We start from the raw sequence: 19678 nt of genomic DNA on the forward strand, positions 1-19678 counted from the left end.
CTCTTAGTATAATGTGTCTACAATGCCTGCCTGTCTGCCTTCATGCTTCACACTTCTGGGCCACAAATCCCCAGAGAGATATGCAGGTGGATTATGTAGGTGATAGAAACTCTTCATCTCCTTATTACCTGACGGAATGGTGCTGGAAAGTACAGTCATCTCCAGCTGCTGTACCAGTGCTCTACTGTAGTATAGTGATCTCTAGCTGCTGTACCAGTGCTCTACTGTAGTATAGTGATCTCCAGCTGCTGTACCAGTGCTCTACTGTAGTATAGTGATCTCTAGCTGCTGTACCAGCGCTCTGCTGTAGTATAGTGATCTCTAGCTGCTGTACCAGTGCTCTACTGTAGTATAGTGATCTCTAGCTTCTGTACCAGTGCTCTACTGTAGTATAGTGATCTCCAGCTGCTGTACCAGTGCTCTGCTGTAGTATAGTGATCTCTAGCTGCTGTACCAGCGCTCTACTGTAGTATAGTGATCTCTTGTATTGTACAGTATATTGAAAAAGGTTTTGTATCCTATTTGTTTTTTTGTACTGGGTGAAATAAATCAAGTGCATTCAAAGTTTTTACAGTTTTTGACCTACAGTGTGATGAATCTAGGTCGAAATATCTATATAACATCTACAGAGTCTTACTGCTATGTATTTGATTTAATGTGTTTGTTTGTTTTCACGTGGACACTGTGTAGTCGATAGAGTGAGGGAGACAGCTGATGCTGCTGCTGCTGTGGCCGTTCGGGGTAGTGGGTGTCAAGAGGTCACACTTAGGCCACAGGGGGGGCCTCTCCTCTGGGGTATCAATGACACATCTCTATGGGACACTATAAACTGACACAACCCGGACTGACAACCAATGGTGATTAAGACATCATGTTAGGGTGACAGGCGATACATCTGTATGGTCACTCCTCCACCAATCTAGCTTCACTAGGCCCTAAACGGGCAGGCCTAGGCGTGGGGGGTTGGCCGAGAGAGCACTATTTAACGTCTCAACCAAACCTTGAGACTTCGATTTGGAAACGGTAGGCAACTCGGCCGGACAGATTCGCTGCTCCCAGCAGGCAGACACGCTGATAACACCATGCGGGGAGGGAAGTCTAAGGCCTTGACTTCGCGCCACAGCCGCAGCCAGCAGAGAAGCAGGGAGAGAGAGAGACTAGGGAAACATCCCAGTGTTCCATGTGATTGTATCTTTGTACAGCTTCCAATCCCGTGTTGGGTGATTCTCAATGACTATCACAACAAGAAGGCTATTAACATCGTGGGTTCATAATTAGAGGTGCTGCATCTCTTATCAAGGCTTACAAAAATTACACAACGCAGAGCAACAGAAGAAAAGACCTCAAAAGCCAACAAGTGGGTCTGGAGGTCTGCCTGTACAGAGAGTTGGCTGTGGAAACGTTTCACTTAATTATCCACTATAGTAGCACTCAGGTGTATATTGTATGTGCATGCTGCTGGTCAGATGCCAAAGCCAGCTCAACCTGCTGACTAGACAGACTATCTGACCTGAACTGGGCCACACTAGCTGACCTGAACTGGGCACGACGGTACCTGAACTAGGCCAGTCGAGCTGATCTGAACTGGGTCAGACGATACCATATCCACATCTAGATCTGACTGGCACATGCATGAAAGGTCACCAGGGTTCACAGTAGTCTTGGAGATATGATGGCGATCACATCTCTAGATATCAGAGGTCAGGATCACTAGAACAGTCTGGAAGATGAGCCAATCAGGACAGGGCTCCATAATAATGTTTCCATATTTTGGAAAAGCATGCGTTTGCTCTGGACATTAAGCAAATATAACAGTGATGTATTGAGTATGTAGCTATTAAAACATTTATTTTGTCAATGTAGAGGTCAACATGGAGATTGAATTCAATTTAAAATGGTCTCTCAACACCTTGCCGTCACCATACTCACCCACCTGAGCTAGGAAACACCTAAAACATTTAAACCACCTAAAACATTTTCCATTTAAGTCATTTAGCAGACGCCCTTTTCCACAATTAGGGATAAGTGCCTTGCTCAAGGACACATCAACAGATTTTTCACCTACTCAAATTTCTCATTAGCCCTGCATCCTACTCACTCATCCTATCACAGCAGCACAGTATTGTTAACCGAGACGGAAGTTGATTAATGTGCTAGTATAATACTACTGCTGTGCTGTTTCAACTTGGCAGCTCCTTCTATTCTGGTCTAAAAGTCTGGTCTAAATCTAGCCTTTGGTCTCTTGACCAGATCAAAGTCCTCCTACCTGTCTGTGAAGGAAACATCACGGCCAACACAGGCCGGGATTAGAAGCCTGCTTTTAGACACAGCATTAGTGCTGTAGTGCTGATCACAGAGAACTATTAATACCACACACGTCACAGAGATGCACCGGCTCCTCTCTGTGGGCAGGCCAGCGGAATAAAGGGCACTGGAGTTTGCAGGTGTGAGTTACACAAACTCCATTATCATCAGTTGGGTTGCGGGGTTAGGGTTGGGGCAGTGTTACAGAGTGTTTTTCAGAATTCAGAGTCACATTCACCATTATTGATGAGCCACTCTGATAGCAAGTTGACAGCACTGTCAAATAACAACTGTTGAAGTAGAAACACAACCACTCCAGACAGGATGTCTCAGTAGCCTTGCCAGTGGACTGATGAGGTAATACCAGAACCCAAAATCAACTCAGAAAAAGCACACATTACATTACATTACATTTACATTAGTCATTTAGCAGACGCTATACAAAGCGACTAACAATAATTGCATTTAGCGTAGGAAAAGCCAATGTACTACTACTTGCCAGAACTCACAAGTGCATCTCCTTTCTAAAACAAGTAAAGTGACTAATCTAGTGCTGAAGGCAAAGTGCCAGAATTGCAATCTCAAATACAATAGGTGCTTAAGAGGGAGGATCGTTGTAGTACTTCTAGAAGAGATGAGTTTTGAGCCTGCGATGAAAGATGGGCAGCTCTGCTGTCCTGACGTCAGTGGGCAGTTCGTTACCCCAACACGGGGCCAGGACAGAGAAGAGCCATGACCGTGTCGATCGACCGCAGGGGCCTCGGAGTAACGGGGCAACCCATCGCCCCGAGGTAGCAGAGCGTAGCGGTCGGGAGGGGGTATGGGGTTTGACCATGGCCTGGAGGTAGGAGGGGGCTGTTCCTTTCATTGCCCTGTAGGCTAGCGCCAGAGTTTTAAACTGGATGCGAGCTGCTAGGGAGCCAGTGTAGGGAACGGAGAAGGGAAGTTGTGTGGGAGAACTTGGGGTGGCTGAACACCAGGCGAGCAGCAGCTTGGCTGACGCCGGGGCCCCAGCAAGAAAGGAGTTGCAGTAGTCCAGGCGGGAGATGACCAGGGCCTGGATGAGCACCTGTGCCGTTTCATCAGTGAGGAAAGGGCAAATCCTCCTGATGTTGTAGAGCATGAATCTGCAGGAGCGTGTGATGGATGTGATATGTGCGGAGAACGACCGTTGGTCATCCAGGGTCACACCCAGATTCCTCGCAGTCCGAGTCAGCGTCACGACTGTGTCTTCAATGGTGACCAGGTCCCGGTGCGGGCAGCCCTTCCCCAGGAGGAACAGCAGCTCAGTCTTGTCCAGATTGAGCTTGAGGTGATGTGTCGTCATCCACTCCGAGATGTACCCAGCTACTGTATGCATGTCTCAACTTGTGTATCAGAAGGGGGAAATGACAGGACCAGTTGGGTGTCATCGGCATAGCAGTGATAGGAGAAGCCATGCGAGCGAATGACAGAGTCCAGAGATGTAGTGCAGAGGGAAAAAAGGAGAGGACCAAGGACAGACCCTTGTGGAACCCCTGTAGTCAGACTACGCGGTTCCGACATTGACCCTCTCCATGTCACCTGGTAGGAGCGGCCTGTCAGGTAAGATGCAAACAGGGAGCGTACAGAGCCAGCAACGCCTTTCTCCTCGAGGGTGGAGAGGATCTTGTGAGCTACCGTATCAAATGCTGCTGTCAAGTCTAGGAGCATCATGACAAAAGAGAGAGAGTTCGCTCTCGCGGCATGGAGTGACTCCGTCACTGCAACGAGGGCAGTCTCTGTCGAGTGGCCAGCCTTGAACCCGTACTGGTGGGGGTTTAGGAGGTCGTTCTGGTGGAGGTACGAAGACAGTTGGTTAAAGAACGCACGTGTCTAAAACGTCAAGTGTTTTAGATAGAAAGGATAGAAGGGAAACCAGTCTGTAGGTTTTGACATCAGAGGGGTCGAGCGATGGTTTCTTCAGGAGGGGGGGTGACTGGCAGTCTTGAAAGCAGAGGGAACGCATCCTGATACAAGAGATGCATTGATGAGGTGGGTTAGGAAGGGAAGGAGTTTGGGTGCAACAGACTGAAGGAGAGTCGAGGGAACAGGGTCTAGGGAGCACGTGGTGGGGCGGTAAGATGTTACAAGGTTGAGGACCTCATTGGGGGAGAGGGGAGAAAAGTGGGATAAGGTGGGGCGTGGAGAGGAGGGGGGGAGCGGAGAGGGAAGAGAGGGTGGTGGTGGGGAGGTGAGGTTGGTGCACTGAGCATCAGGGATGTGCACAGATAGACACTAGGTGGTGCTAGAGCACCTGCCCTTTGCCCTCTGGACCAGGCAGGTGCCCTTTTGAAAGTTTTTATTTTTTATTTTTACTTTTTTAAATTCATTTATTTACAGTGTAGGCATGTGGCCCATGGTGACATCGACCAACTCTCGATTAAAAGCGTGGGGGAAGGATTCAGGGGCAGGGAGGGCAGAGGTAACGGCAGAGGAAAGGTCAGCAGGGGAGAGTGAGCGGAGGTCGCTATGGATAGTAACCATGTGGGTAGGAGGAGGAATTATGGGGGAAGCGGGGAGGGAGAGGGAGTAGGACATGAAATAGTGGTCGGTGAGATACAGGGGAGTGAGAGGTTAGGGGTGGAACAGTGTCTAGTGAAGATGAGATCCAGCTGGTTGCCAGCTTTGTGAGTAGGAGGAGAAGAAGAGAGGTGAAGATCGAAGGAGGAGAGGAAAAAGAAGACGTTCCAATTTCACCCATCATCAGGGTGCACAAGTGGTAAAGTAGTGTATCAAGCTCCTCCAGGAACTCAGAGAGAGCCTGGTGGGTGATACACAACAGCAATGGTGAGCTTGATATGATACAGTACGATACGATAGACTTTATTGTCTCCTTAGGGAAATTTTTCAATTGGATATGTGACAGAGACAGCATGGAATTCAAAGAGGGCGGGGAAAACTGTGGAATAGAGAAGAGAGAGTATTTCCATTTTGGGGAAATGAGCAGGTCAGTACCACCACCTCTCCTCAAAGCACTGGGAGTGTGGGAGAAAGAGTACACATCTGACAGGGCTGTGGTGTGGCAGTGTTCTCTGGTGTGATCCATGTCTCGGTGAGAGCAAGAACGTTTAGGGAGAGCGAGGATGCATAGCCTGAGAAACTCAGCTTTGGGCACCGACGACTGTCAATTCCAAAGTCCCCCTGTCACCACTCGCTATGAGACAGTAGGATAGATGAGGTTAGAGGGGGTACGGAGTCTGTGGGTGACCCAGTGTCTGCGTGACCCCCAGAGAGGCAACACAACATAAATAGGATGCAAGCACATAGTGATAACAAAACAAGTACAGAAGTAAATGTGGTTGTACTACTTTCTTGAATAGGTCGGTCTTGAATTGGTCGCCTGGTGCCTTCGGTCGCACGCCGGAGGGAACTGTCTCCGTCTAGGGCAGCAGTGTTTAAGGCCTCTGGCCGCTGATTGCTAATCGTCTGCCAGGAGAGTAGGCCACTCCCTCAGGGCAATCACCAGGGCAATTAGTCTATCTCAGGCAGAAACTAATTAGAATTGACTATAAAAGCAGCTTCACAACGACACTGACGACTTAGCACTACATTTTAGAGTAAGAAAATGATAGTAAATTCTAGTTCAGTCTGTAGATCCAGGTCCCTTCCAGAAGTTAAAAGCACACAGTCTGACATCCTACCATCCTGAACAGAAGGTATGTAGGCTATGGTCATGCAGGCTGGACAATGCCATCCAAACACATGATAGAAATTAAAAAACAGTACCAAGATCAACCACAGAACTAAGCTACTCAGTTTTTTCTGTATTTTGGTATATTTGTTATACAGTATAATTCTGCATTTTAATGTAATTCCCATCTCATTTTCCACTTGACTAGTCTACCATCCATTAAGACAAACCATCCATTCAATATACAGTAGGCCTGATAAAAGGCTTATTAATTGTACCTGGGAGTTGGGGATCCTTCATGGCCGTCCTTCAATCCCTGTAGCGGAGTTTGTCCAAGAGACAAACCATGTGAATGAACTGTCTTGGGTGTTCTTAGGTACAGCAGTAAACCCTCCTGTTTGTGCAACACCCATGCAATCCTATTAGTCCAGGTGTATTAATATCCATTAGGCTCTCTGACAGCTGAGAGCATGAAAATGCTGCACACACACTTTTATAGAACATTAGGATTACACAAATACACGTGACAGCAATTTTGGAACATTCAAATAGTTTTTGTTTTTATACATGGGAATACGATACAGTGACTTGATGTAAAATAGCATTTGGTGACGGGAATGAATGAATCACAGTTGTTTTCTCAAACGTCCCACTATTATTCAGTAACATTTGCAAACCTTCCTGTTTGGGAACACGCACCCATATGAACTGGGCGGTTTGATTGGCTTACAGACCATTAGAGCCAATGGTCAGCTCGTGTTTATGAATTCCACCAATCGTACACAAGAAATAGACGGCGGGAGAGGCGGGACATCTGGGAAGTTCACGTTTTCAGGTTAGAGGTTCTGAGCGCGAAAAAACTACTGAAAGCAGCGTTATGATCTGCGTCTCGGGAGAAACTACAAGCTTTCAAGTGTCTTGACAAACAGTGTGGTTTACCGAGCACAGCATGGAGACCACGGTGGCAGTAGTGGTTCCTGCCCCGGAGTCGGACCCGGACCGGTGTGGGAGTGAGGAGGAGGGCCGGGGTCACGAAGCGGAGGAGGAGACCCACCAGCCCGCGGGGCCCGGGGCCGCCCCGCAGAACCGCCTGGTCAAGCTGCCGCTCTCCCGCATCAAAGCGCTGATGAAAGCCGACCCAGACGTGTCTCTCGCCAGCCAGGAATCAGTGTTCATCATTGCTAAAGCCACAGTAAGTCAGCAGCATCCCTTGCAGTATGTGGTCCCCAAACGTTGCTCTTGGAAGCTAGCACTAGCAATAACGTTGCTCAACTGGTTGTCCAGCTGCCCCGCACGTTGGCTAGGCGTTGCTTTATGTTAGAGGAGGCTTTTAGTTGGCTAGCTAGTTACTTTAGTCATATGGTGCTGACTTATATTCGAGACCAGCTTACACAACTGTTTTCCCAAAGGAATTGTTCGTTGAAATGATTGCCAAAGATGCCCTGGTGTATGCTCAGCAAGGGAAGCGGAAAACGTTGCAAAGGAAAGATCTTGGTAGGTATCAACATTACACAACAACACTGTTACACTACAATGTTACATAGCACCATGATAAACGTGAGAGAGAGAGAGAGAGAGGGAGAGAGAGAGAGAGAGAGAGAGAGTGTGAGTGAGAATGCATGTGAGAGAGGCATGTGCTGTGCTGCATACACACATTTATTGTCCTATTCCTAATCATATTTTGATTCCTATGCTGTGAACTGCTTTGGCAACATGTAACATAGTCATGCCAAGAAAGCACCATGAATTTAACTGAAAAGTGTGTGTGTGTGTGTGTGTGTGTGTGTCAGTCAGTCAGTCTGTCTGTCTGTCTGTCTGTCAGGGCAGTCTTTAGTTCTAACCCAGTCACACACACGTCTCATTCACCTGATGAAGCTATTTCTGAGGTGGCAGAGGAGTTGGACAAATGTTAGTGCTGGCGTAAACTGCCACTAAACCAAAGAGGGATGCCCAGAGGGTGGTGTTTGGGCCTTACAGGTCACAGACAGGGTCACATAAGCCTAGCATCCAAAGTCTGCCTACACATTCACCTTGCCCTCCTCATGACAGACAATACAATATAAACTCTAGGTCTTGACAAGCTCTCTCTCTCTCTCTCTCTCTCTCTCTCTCTCTCTCTCTCTCTCTCTCTCTCCTCCCCTCTGACAGACAATGCGATAGAGGCCATAGATGAGTTTGCTTTCCTTGAAGGTAAGTTGCTCCAGATTATTCAGCAGCCTGTATCTCAGACAAGACCAGGTTGGCGTCGTTGTCGGATGGATTGATGGACTGAGTGTTTGATTGATTGATTGATTGATTGGTCCCTGTGCTACTATAATAGATGCTTTCTTGTCCACGTTGTCTCTGAAGGTACTTTGGACTAAAACATCACACCTCTCTATCCTACGATATCAAGACCCAGGGAACAGTTTGTCATTATACTGAACTGAACTTTATGATGTTCTGATGGGCTACTCCTGGGTTGAGCATTTGTAAAGTCCGTTTTCTACGTGATGTGAAGAGCACAGCCAAGGATGTGTGTGGACTGTCCAGACTGCTGTGAAGATCCACCATCAGGCCTGTATACCTGGAGTCTCCCCCTTTTTATATTTGTAAATATTGTGAAATCTATTGGAATAAAATCATTCAAATGTTTTCTTGTTAACTTTTGTGTGTTTATGATGAGGCAGGGTGGCATAGACCTGGATTCACTGTCATATTGCAGTGAAGTGGATCCAATGGAGGCCCAATAGACAAATAACCGTACAGTATATGTGCGTTTAGATTTTTTGGTGAGTGTTTTTGATCAGTAACAAACGTATAGACCATCATAATATTTTGTGTGAATGATATACATCATGCAAGTACACAACAACATCTATGTAGTGCCATGTATTTAACCCTCGTTTAATGTAAAAGACAGAAGTCACAGATTACAAAACACTAACACAAATGTAAATGGCACAGATGGTTATTCATCCGTAGGCTTATGAATGAATATTGACACAGAATATTCATATGACAGCATTTGTCTCCGTCCGGACACTGAAAACATGTTTCTGGTCTGTTTCTGTAGTCCACATTAGGGCTGGAGGGAGGAGGGAGCTGGCCGTGGCCTAATGCACCACTTCGGTGTGATGAGGCCTCAATATTGAGGGGAATTCTGTGTGCGTCCCAGAATGCAGTAGTTCAGAGAGACGAGTCGTGTGCATGGGACTGCAGAGACCACTCCTCCATTCCCCTCAAAACCGTAACGACCATCATATGGGAACTAGTATCTACAGTGAATTAACTTTATGATCACTTTATGATGGCAGTTAAGTTTATGTACATTGTGTACATTCTCTGTTGCTGCTGTAATGCCAACCCCCCCAGGGATTATTCCAGTTATCTATGTCCAATTAATATTCTACTGTACATTCATAGAATAGGCAGTGGTATACTCTTGTAGTGATAGTGAAGAAGAGCCCCACCAAGCATGCATTGCCTTATAACAACCATGTGTTATTCTTTGGCAGCATGTGTTGAACACATCCCAGTTCTGGAATAGTCTTCAGTTTCACACTCGAGAGACTATTGAGGTTTTGCAGTGTTTAAAAAAAATAATACAAATCATTGTTTGGAGTAAGCTATTTGAAGTGAACACTCTAGTTTAGGGTTACTGTATGAAGAAACAGCGATACAAGTCACAGATGTTAGGCAGTGGCCTCCCTCTCTCCTTCCCTGCCTGTCAGTCGACTCCCTGTTGAAGAATGCCTGGCAGGCTAGATCACTCAGTGACTCAACTGTAATAAAATATAATCACTACATGTTGCACAGAGGTCATTTTCTTTCCATTCCTATGGAGGTTTCCTATGGCTGGTGACATGGGGGAATATCGCCACAACATGCGCTCAGAATGTAGTGTTCAACCATTTGTCCCACACAGAACCCTTTGTGGATCCAAAGGGTATCTTTAGTTAGGTTTGCAGGGGACCTGAAAATGTTTCTGTCTGGATTCTGGTTCTGCATCAGCCTCGTTCTTCTGACAGATGTGGCGGATCTACCTCTGCATGCTTGTTCTTGGTGCCATTGTTTTTAGATGCAAACTATGAGTACAGTGGGTGTGTCCATACATTAGAATTGATTAAAGATGGAGTGTAGGTAAAGTGTGTAAGCCTCCATACTATACCCTGGACTATACTACTGAATCTGTGCTAGGATTTAACTGCATTCCCATGGTGTATTCTGATCACACTGCCCCCTCCCCCCTCCCAAGTGGCTAAAGCAGGTGACCCCTCTCCTCCAACCTTCCTCTCCTCCCCCTGAGAGGGAGACTGGCAGACCGCCCCCCCCCTGCTGCTCACTGTTTGGCATGTTTGTGTCTGTTTACCTTTACTGTGGTCTCTTAATCGCTGCAAAGATATGCAGGAAATGTGTTTGGCTCCAGAGCACATTGAAGTCATGGGGAAGCTATGTTTTTGCAGCTGAAAGATTCCGACCTGATTTCTTAAGGGTCTGAATTCTTGTACGCCCCCCCCCCCCTCCACACACACACACACACACATCCCACCACCACCCCTCCTCACCCACTCGACACACAGACTGCATATTTGTACTTCCAGGGCTCAGGTATGCACCCAGTCAGATAGGGATTAGACCCCAGCCTGCATGTCTCAGGTTCTGCTCTCTAATCCCGGTGTTGTGGGAGGAATGTGGTCTGCTGGTGATATACATATTACTGCGCAGTGGGCAGCATCTAATGGCCTCAAATCACTGCCACTCTGCCAAGGTGAGCCCACTCCATCCACCCTCTCCACACACACAGTCATGCAAGGACTTGTGGGAAAGCACTCGTGTGGACACACACATCAGAATGTTTCTGATATTGATGCCTGAAGAGCAAAACCTATCTGCATAATTGGGTATCCTTAAAAAAGTAGCATTCTGCAAGAAAACAACACTTTTTTTTTGTTTCTCAAAAAAGTGACATTTTCAGATAGGACATTTTGCTCTTCGGCCATTGATATGCATTTTCTTGGGGAGTTTGTTGCCTTTGCTGCCTGACGTCTCATTCCTTCCCTCATTTGGCCATTTATTTGCAAAACTTGGTTCAGATGAGCCCCATGCAGATAGACAAACAGGCAGACAGACAGGCTCAGATGAGCCCCATGCATGCAGACAGACAGACAGGCTCAGATGAGCCCCATGCATGCAGACAGACAGACAGACAGACAGACAGAAGGTCATGCATGCTCTCCATTTCGTTTTTCTCCTGGTAACCATCTCCAGCCTCTCCTCTCCTACTGCACTGCTCTGGTGGCTACAGTGCACGGCCCGGTTCTGGTGGCAGCAGAGTCAGGTCAGACTCAGGTCCAGATCAGCCTGGTTCTGGTTTGGTTGGGATTCGGGAAAAGAAGCAGCTTGACTTCCTGTGAGACACGACGGCACAGGAGAGGCCATGATCTCAGCATGCGTGTGAATACAAGCAGACTATCAACAGACGATGCTGCCGTGCCTTTCCTGTATGTGTGTGCTGCCGTATCACAGACTGGTCAGTATCACAGACTGGCCAGTATCACAGACTGGTCAGTATCACAGACTGGCCAGTATCACAGACTGGTCAGTATCACAGACTGGCCAGTATCACAGACTGGTCAGTATTACAGACTGGTCAGGCCAACCCTAGCATAGCCACAGGACACACCCATAACAAGCACTTTCCCGAAGCACATCACCACTTTCCAAGACTTTTAGAAATGGACCTATGAACAGAACAGTCACCAAAGATATAGGGATGAGAGAGAGAGAGAGAAAGAGGTGAGAAAGAGAGGTGAGAGAGATATATCTTAGAGAATGTTCATGCGAATGAGAGGGAGGCGAAAGAGAGACTGGAATGGAAGGACATGAAGCAGGAGGGAAGGAAGGAGCGAGGGAGAGAGGAATGAAGGAGGGAGAGAGAGTTAAAGGGAGAGAGGCGGTGGATGGGAGAGAGATTGCGTAAACGGGAGAGTGGAGGGGAGGGGAGGGAGTAAGTGAAATGGAGGGAACGCGAGGGGCAGAGAGGGAGGGAGAGTGAAGTGGAGAGAGAGAGAGAGAGGGAGGGAAGGGAGAGCGAAATGGATAGAGAGAGAGGGAGGGAGGGAGGGAGGGAGGGAGGGAGGGAGGGAGTGTTATAAGAGTGAGAGGCGTAGAGAGGGAAAGGTAACAGTGATTACTGCAGCCCGCCTGTCCCTGCCAGCATGACCATGTTCCTTCAGCCTCTCACTGGGATCGCCCTCTTCGCTGTCCTCCTGGCATCCGTGGAAGGTAAGACAGCGTTACACACACACACACACACACACACACACACACACACAGGCGCGCGCGTCAACAACATCGCTACGGCAGCAGGCTCTCTGCAGGTGGCATGCGGAGGAGCAGGGGAGTGATGACGAAGGATGGGAGGAGGAGAGGATGGATAGAAGAGAGGGAGGAGGAGGAGAAGGTTGCGAGAGGAGACGTGAGGAGAACGAGGGCCGAGGGAGAGAGAGAGCGGAGGATGTAAACAAAGGGGAAGACCACGGGGAGACCAGGGTTCCATAGCGACGACACTGGTGTTGACATGGATCTGGTGGCGGTGCGTGGGGGGGGGGGGGGTTCTGTCAGAGATCAGGATCAGGCTCAGCTCCGTTGTAGATATCAGGGTGCCATTGTTGTTTGTGCTGTTCTCTGCCTTTGTTTCTGTGTACGGCCTGTCACATCTCCTTGTCTGAAAAGAACTGTAATCTTGTCATCCCTCTCTGTTTCTCCCCCTCGGTCTCTCTCTCTCCCTCGTTCTCTCTCCCTCTCTCCATCTCTCTCTGAACCGCTGTAATAACAACACATGATGGAAGAGCTTCTGATTCCTCTGACATTCCTGAGTGTTTGGAGAGGGGTGTGTGTGGGTGTGGGTGGAGTTGTGTGTTTGTTGTTTGGACTGTTTCAACAAATGACTATTACACTTGCGATAATACAACTATGCAGAACAGAACAATGCAGCAGAAACAATGGTTGGCCGGCAGTAGGGAGGTGTGTACATAGCATGTACCACAACAATCATGCTTTGACGAGTTTGACTACTGTTAGCCTCACTCCCTCCCTCTCTACCCCCCCCCCCTTCTATCCTCTCTCTCCCTCTCCTTTCCTCTCTCCCTCTCTCTCTCTCTTTCCTCTGCAGGTAAAGGGGTGCAGATGCAGAGGGATGTCCAGTGCTGTATGCAGTACTCCCAGGGTAAAGTGCGCACCAAAGATGTTCTGAGGTTCGAGTTTCAGACCGTGGGGCCCGACTGCAGCATACAGGCCATCATGCAAGTATTCCAACTATCCCGGAGCACCTCTCCTCTCCCAGACATGGAAAATATGCCTGTTAGGGCTGAGAGGCATTGTCATCCATCCAGGGCCTGTTGTTATGGCTCCCCTCCCACTGGAACTGCCAGGGAAGTAGGGAAGGAAATATGTGGGAATAACAAGCCATCAAACCCCCTGCTCCGATCTCCCGCCAGCTCTGCTCCGGCCGCACTGCAGTCCGATGTACAGCACAGATACTCTGTCAGTGTGCGATGGGCTCTTAGAGACAGTTTAAACGCTCCTGGGTCAGAGAAGGGCTTCTCCAGCACTAGTCAAGGCCTAATCTGGGTCAAATAAAGAAACACATACAAGCTTGTTTTCACAGGGACAGTTAACTGTAAAAAGAATTTGAGCTCTTTCAGTGATAATTTCCCCTGTCTTGTTTGTAGTCCAGGACTCGGTTCAATCTGGCTCAGAATCAGGATCAGAAAAGTAGCCAATGCATTTGGGCTGTTTGTTTTGTTTGTTTGTTATTTAACATTTATTTATTCAGGGGGCCCAATTGCAACAAAAGATATTTTGCAGGGCACCCCTGCGTACACAACACTCACAATAAAATATAGATACAAAATTAGGGTTAGGGTTAGGGTGTGTTTAAAATGGATCAAGGAAGAGAGGTATGGGGTAGGTTCTGTAAGATAGCTTTGTAAACAAAATGGGAACAATTACTTGACCTACATACGTTACTTGAGAGACGGCAAGCCTACATTATTATACAGTGTGGTCATTTGTACTAAAATGGTCACTAGTAATAAAGTGCAGTGCACTGAGTGCATCGAGTAGTGGTAGCAGTGTTCATATAGATAAGATAAACTTTAAAAATCCCCAGGAGGGACATTTAGGCATTAGAGCAGCAAGAAGAACAGAGAAAGTACAGGATAGATCAAGAATAACAATATACATAATAAATAGTGCATACAATACAACAAAGCATTGAATAAATAAATAACAAACTAGACTATAAATAGTAAAATAGTATGAATAAGCATTGAATAATTAACTAGTAAAAACTAGAATATAAATAATGATATGAAAACTGATGATGATGATGATGATGATGATGATGATGATGATGATATGAAAACTATCCAATGTAAATTGACAAGGGACATAGGGGGCAGGTGGGGGGCAGGTGGGGGGCAGGCTCAGGCACTGTTATAGAGTCTAATGGCAGCTGGCATAAAGGATACCTGAACCTAGATAATGTCTCCATAATCAAGAACCGGTATGAAAGTGAACCAGACATCTTAATTTCTGCTTCTCAATGAGAGGCGTGATCTATTTCTATATAAGACCCCTGATTTTACCAGCTCATTAATATATACTTTTGTAGGCAAGTGTATCATCTATCCAGATTCCTAGGCTCTTGTATGCAGGAGCACATTCAATGTGAGCACTGTCTAGAGTAACTAAACCCAAGTCATCAGGTACATTCCTGTGCGATTTGGATAATAACAGTACATTTGGTTTTATCCGCATTCAACACCAAAAATTATTTCTGTCATTGAATCTTAGAAAGAGCCTTGTCAACAGTAGTAGGTACAGGTTACAACCTTCAACAGACAACCAATATTGTTCATGTAAAGAGTCAATAAAACTTCTGAACTCAGTGGATTTCGAAAGCAGACAAGCCCTTCAGTACAAATGACTATACTTTTACTGAGGCACTGTTGCAGTTCCTGCATTTGTGAAATGTCCTGTGGTTTGCAGCTAAATGCAAGGATTCGGTGTCTGTCTGGAGTGCATTGTTCAAAGTGCAATCTCAGGCAATGAACGCTGAACTCCAGAGTACCCAGGAGCCTCGTAGAACAGGGCTGCGTGCACCCGAGCTCCCCAGCCAGACTCCTTACGCCAGAAACGCGTGCCTGAACATCAGTTGTGGAAGTAGAGAGCGTTGCCAAACCCCATAGACTCCCACAGACTCCCCACCAAACCACACAACTAACTTCTTCACCGTTGGACACATGACTCAGCCATACTCTATTTCTGATCTATTGAACATGATTGAACTAGCTAAATAAGAGTTATCTGTCCACATGTCGAAGTGTCCTTGAGCAAGACACCTAACCCCAAATTGCTCCCAATGAGCAGGTTAGCACCTTGCATGGCAGCTACCGCCATTGGTGTGTGAATGTGTGTGTGAATGGGTGAATGAGAGGCCATTGTAAAGCACTTTGAGTGCTGCTAAGTTGGAAAAGCGCTATATAAGTGTAGTCCATTTACCATTTACCATTTATCTGATCTATGCTGTGCGTATCAAGCTAATGATAATGGTACCCACAATGCACCCCGATACTAACCTATGAGAATCCTAACCTCTAGAACAAGCACTGAAAGAGCTACTAAACAAATCAAGCTCTGAACTCTGTGGATTTAGAAAGTAGACGGGCTCCTGAGTAGAATAGACTCTACTTTTACTGAGACAGTAAAATACAGATAAAAAAGATACACTGAGTATCGCTTTGTATGTACAAAGCAAATTGTACTTGGCAACAGGAAAACTGAATTTTGGCGAGCGCCCCCGCGGTGGTGGGCTCTGGTGCATGTGTGACGGACGAATGAACACACAGTAATCTAATATCCCCCGCCCCCTATTTCATGCAAAGGTGCAAGATACAAAGGTCCTAGATTAAAAGAACAGGTGAATGAGAATCAGTGATGAATGTGTAGTTGGGTCCAGTGACTAGTCCTCTAGCTGGGTCTGAGGAACTGCACCTGTGTGTTTCAGCTGGTCAGCTGGCATAATGATGCTCTTGTGTCTTTGCTGTGTCGTGTGGTGGTGTTGCATCATGATGTGGCGTGTGGTCAGTCTGTACACCAAGAAGGCGGTGAAGTGTGCAAACCCCAGAGACAGGAAGGTGAAGAGGTTGCTGAAGAAGTTGAGCCTGCGACCTCGCATCAAGACCCACCGGACCATGAGGCTCCACCCACACGACAACTTGCCCGTCATGGCTGAGGTAAGCAGAGGCTCCAACACTCTCATTACATTACATTACATTACAGACATTTAGCTGACGTTTTTATCCAAAGCGACTAACAATAATTGCATTTAACGTAGGAACAACCAATGTACTACTACTTGCCAGAACTCACAAGTGCATCTTCTTTCTAAAACAAGTGACTAAGAGCATAATCTAGTGCTGAAGGCAAAGTGCAAGAATAGCAATCTAAAGTACAGTGCAATACAATACAATACTCTCTCCAGACTAAGAGGGAAATGAGTTCAGTTCAGTTTAATAATGGTTAAATTGAATTGAAAAATAAATCTTTACAAAATGTCAAGGTGCTGTCGATTAAGATAACATTGGAGAAATTACAGAGGATCATTGTGCATTAGTGCTGGCCACTGTCTGGACACTGTCTAGCCACTGTCTGGACACTGTCTGGACACTGTCTGGACACTGTCTGGACACTGTCTCATTGTCTGTCTGATTGGCCTCAGATTCAGGTATTCCTGGGACAGTTTGGCATTATCTAATCATGAAGGATCGCATTGGCCTGGTCTCAAATATAAGACTTTGTGAATTGGTCTGGTCTCAAATATAAGACTTTTTGAATTGGTCTGGTCTCAGATATAAGACTGTGAATTGGTCTGGTCTCAGGTATAAGACTGTGAATTGGTCTGGTCTCAGGTATAAGACTGTGAATTGGTCTGGTCTCAGATATAAGACTGTGAATTGGTCTGGTCTCAGATATAAGACTGTGAATTGGTCTGGTCTCAGATATAAGACTGTGAATTGGTCTGGTCTCAGATATAAGACTGTGAATTGGTCTGGTCTCAGATATAAGACTTTGTGAATTGCTAAACTTTGTGCAGCTTTATGGAACTATAAAGTGCTCTGTTGTTTTATCCACCCCACCATAGAGCATACTGTAGCGACCTTTTTAAGGCCGCTACCCCCCCACCCTCCAATGGGATATCCCTATTTGGTGCAGTGGGAAGTGCCCCTAGCTGCAGAAGAAGGGGGGTAGGGGCTGGAAACGTACCCTGATGAACCCTGCAGCACTCTGAGCTCTGTGAGTTCGAGGTGTTGGAACAGTGTTTGTCCTCCTGCAGGAGCAGAAGGAGGACTGGCAGACCATCCAGCTGGAATAACAGAATAGAGGCAGTCGCCACGGCAGCAGGAGGGATGTTGTCATAGGTAGGAAACAGGAAACTCATCATGGCAGTCTTCTTTGTGTTGGTTGGTCGAATGTAAGTTGTATGACATTCTGATAATGCTCATGAAAGACATCACACACACTAAAGAGCATTTGTTACTGGACTGTATTTGAATCTATTATGTTCATAATCTAGAGTACATTGGATGATACCTGTATGTATGAAAGAATGGTTGTAATAACCAAGTTTGTTTCATTATTTTGTTCTACATTTCATTGTTTTTCTCCTCCCCCTGCAGGCCAAGTAAACTTTCAGCGGCTTGTAATTGTCGTCCCCGGCCGGGCCAAGCTAGCTGGCGCTCCAGTCGTCTCGTCCCCCTCTCTGTTATACCTGTATCCAGGCCACAGCCTCGCGGCACACGGCTGCTGTTAGTGCCATACTTTCTGGCGTGGACCTGGGTGCTGCTCTGTTCACTCTCAACTCAGTAAATGCAGGAAGCGATTCTGAAACTGGAGAACAATTGGGAGAAATTATTGTTCTTAAAAACTGTTTTTTGTGAGTAAAATAATTGTTACAAATCTGACACAAATGCCCTTATTTTAGTAATTGGATCGTACTGTTCAGTTTGATGTGAATTGGCTGGATTGAGAGTGGATGGACCTTAGCCCCAGTTCGGATGTCCCTGGAGGTGTGATATGTGTATATCTAAATGTCTTCTACACTGACTGTCGCTACCTATGCCAAAGTATCTGCCAAGTATTTCTAATGACTCTCTCTGTTAGGAGAAGCCCTTTCTCACCTCTATGGCTGTTCTCTCTCTGTAGACTAGATGGCTGTTACCAACACTGTAGAGGGATTGATCTGGTCTGAAACAAATAAGTCACATAGAACAATGCACTGTCTGTTTAAACATTACTATCTAAAGTGACTCTTTTCTAAATAAAAAAATATACAGTAGTAGTAAGTACATCTGGATGATTGTGATTCTCTCCAGAACACTCTAGAACCTCACACTCTGTAACACTCGAAAGGTAAACCCTGCTTCATCACTAGGCTCGTGTTGGCACCACAGCACTGCTGCTTGCCAGTCCAGAGAGGACCATGCACGTGTGTGCTCTATAGACACTGAAGTGCTGTCCCTCCCATGCTGTGGCCACACACTGTGCCTGCTTACCTACTCTGGCAACAGAGCCTTTGATGTCCAGCTGCCAAGCACCCCCACACAGAGACCATAGGGCGCCATGCCCCTCCCACCAGACAGTTCTGTCTGGACACCTGCAGCACCTCTGGAGCCTCACAGGGCCGGTCATTAATACGGCAGGACCTCAGCTCAGTCTCACACCGCAACACTGGCCGGCAGACTAGCTGGCTAGCTGGTTGACTGGCTGGATGACTGACTGGCTGGATGACTGGCTGGATGACTGACTGGCTGTCTGACTGGCTGGATGACTGACTGGATGACTGGCTGGATGACTGACTGACTTCCTGGCTGACTGACTGACTGGCTGGCTGGTTGGCTGGCTGACTGACTGAATTAATGACATACTGGTCGGCTGGCTGGTTGACTGACCGGCATACTGGTTGGCCTGCTGACATACTGGTTGGCTGGCTGGCTCACTAGCTGGCTGGCTGACCTGACTGTCTGGCTAGCTGATACTGACTGACTGTCCGACTGGCTGCCAGATGAGTAGCTGCTATGGCATGTTTTCCTCCTCAACCTGGAGCCTGGGAGGGTCAGTGTTTGGAGGACTGCCCAGGAAGGAGCTACCCAGGGAGGGAACCATGCTGGAGCCGGTGTACTGTAGGAGCAGACCTGGTCACATGTTGTTCTCCAACCACCAGGGGTAGACATTTTCTGCATAACCTCCAATACAAACACACACACACACACACACACACACACACACACACACACACACACACACACACACACACACACACACACACACACACACACACACACACACACATTCTTTCTCTCCACCAGTGATAGGACAGGTACCCAAACACAGACGTTGTCGATTCCTGAGACATTTATTTGTTGAAACTTTCATAATTGTTGCTCAAAATAGTTACAGTCACTTTCTTTCAAGATAATATGCATCCTAGCCATTTCACAAGAAACATTAGAAACCAAAATTAATCATTAACTGTAAATATACAAAAGAAACCTAAACAACATCACACATGATTTTAAAATCTTAAGTGCACTACTTCCTATTCAAAACCGTCACTAATGCATCAAACTTTAACATTTCAACATTCAGTTACCATAGAAATCAAAATATTTTCTT

At 46.7% G+C, this 19678-nt stretch overlaps 2 protein-coding genes across 2 annotated transcripts; both read left to right on the forward strand.

The window, feature by feature from the left end:
- The first annotated feature begins 6822 nt into the window (after positions 1–6822).
- pole4 (polymerase (DNA-directed), epsilon 4, accessory subunit) lies at positions 6823–8529 on the forward strand. The gene is made up of 4 exons (XM_084443860.1): positions 6823–7148; positions 7366–7450; positions 8105–8146; positions 8306–8529. Exons 1-4 carry the CDS (start codon positions 6906–6908, stop codon positions 8317–8319), a joined length of 384 nt encoding a protein of 127 aa, XP_084299986.1. The 5' UTR covers positions 6823–6905; the 3' UTR covers positions 8320–8529.
- A 3633-nt stretch (positions 8530–12162) lies between these two features.
- ccl44 (chemokine (C-C motif) ligand 44) lies at positions 12163–17756 on the forward strand (the record flags this gene model as incomplete). The annotated part of the gene is made up of 5 exons (XM_084444198.1): positions 12163–12223; positions 13113–13242; positions 16092–16239; positions 17340–17424; positions 17683–17756. The coding sequence occupies 4 exons, from the start codon at positions 12163–12165 to the stop codon at positions 17376–17378; spliced, it is 378 nt and encodes a 125-aa protein (XP_084300324.1). The 3' UTR covers positions 17379–17424; positions 17683–17756.
- Between the last annotated feature and the right edge of the window lie 1922 nt (positions 17757–19678).

The sequence above is a fragment of the Borostomias antarcticus genome, assembly GCF_949987555.1.
Source record: "Borostomias antarcticus genome assembly, chromosome: 10".
Classification (NCBI taxonomy): Eukaryota; Metazoa; Chordata; class Actinopteri; order Stomiiformes; family Stomiidae; genus Borostomias; species Borostomias antarcticus.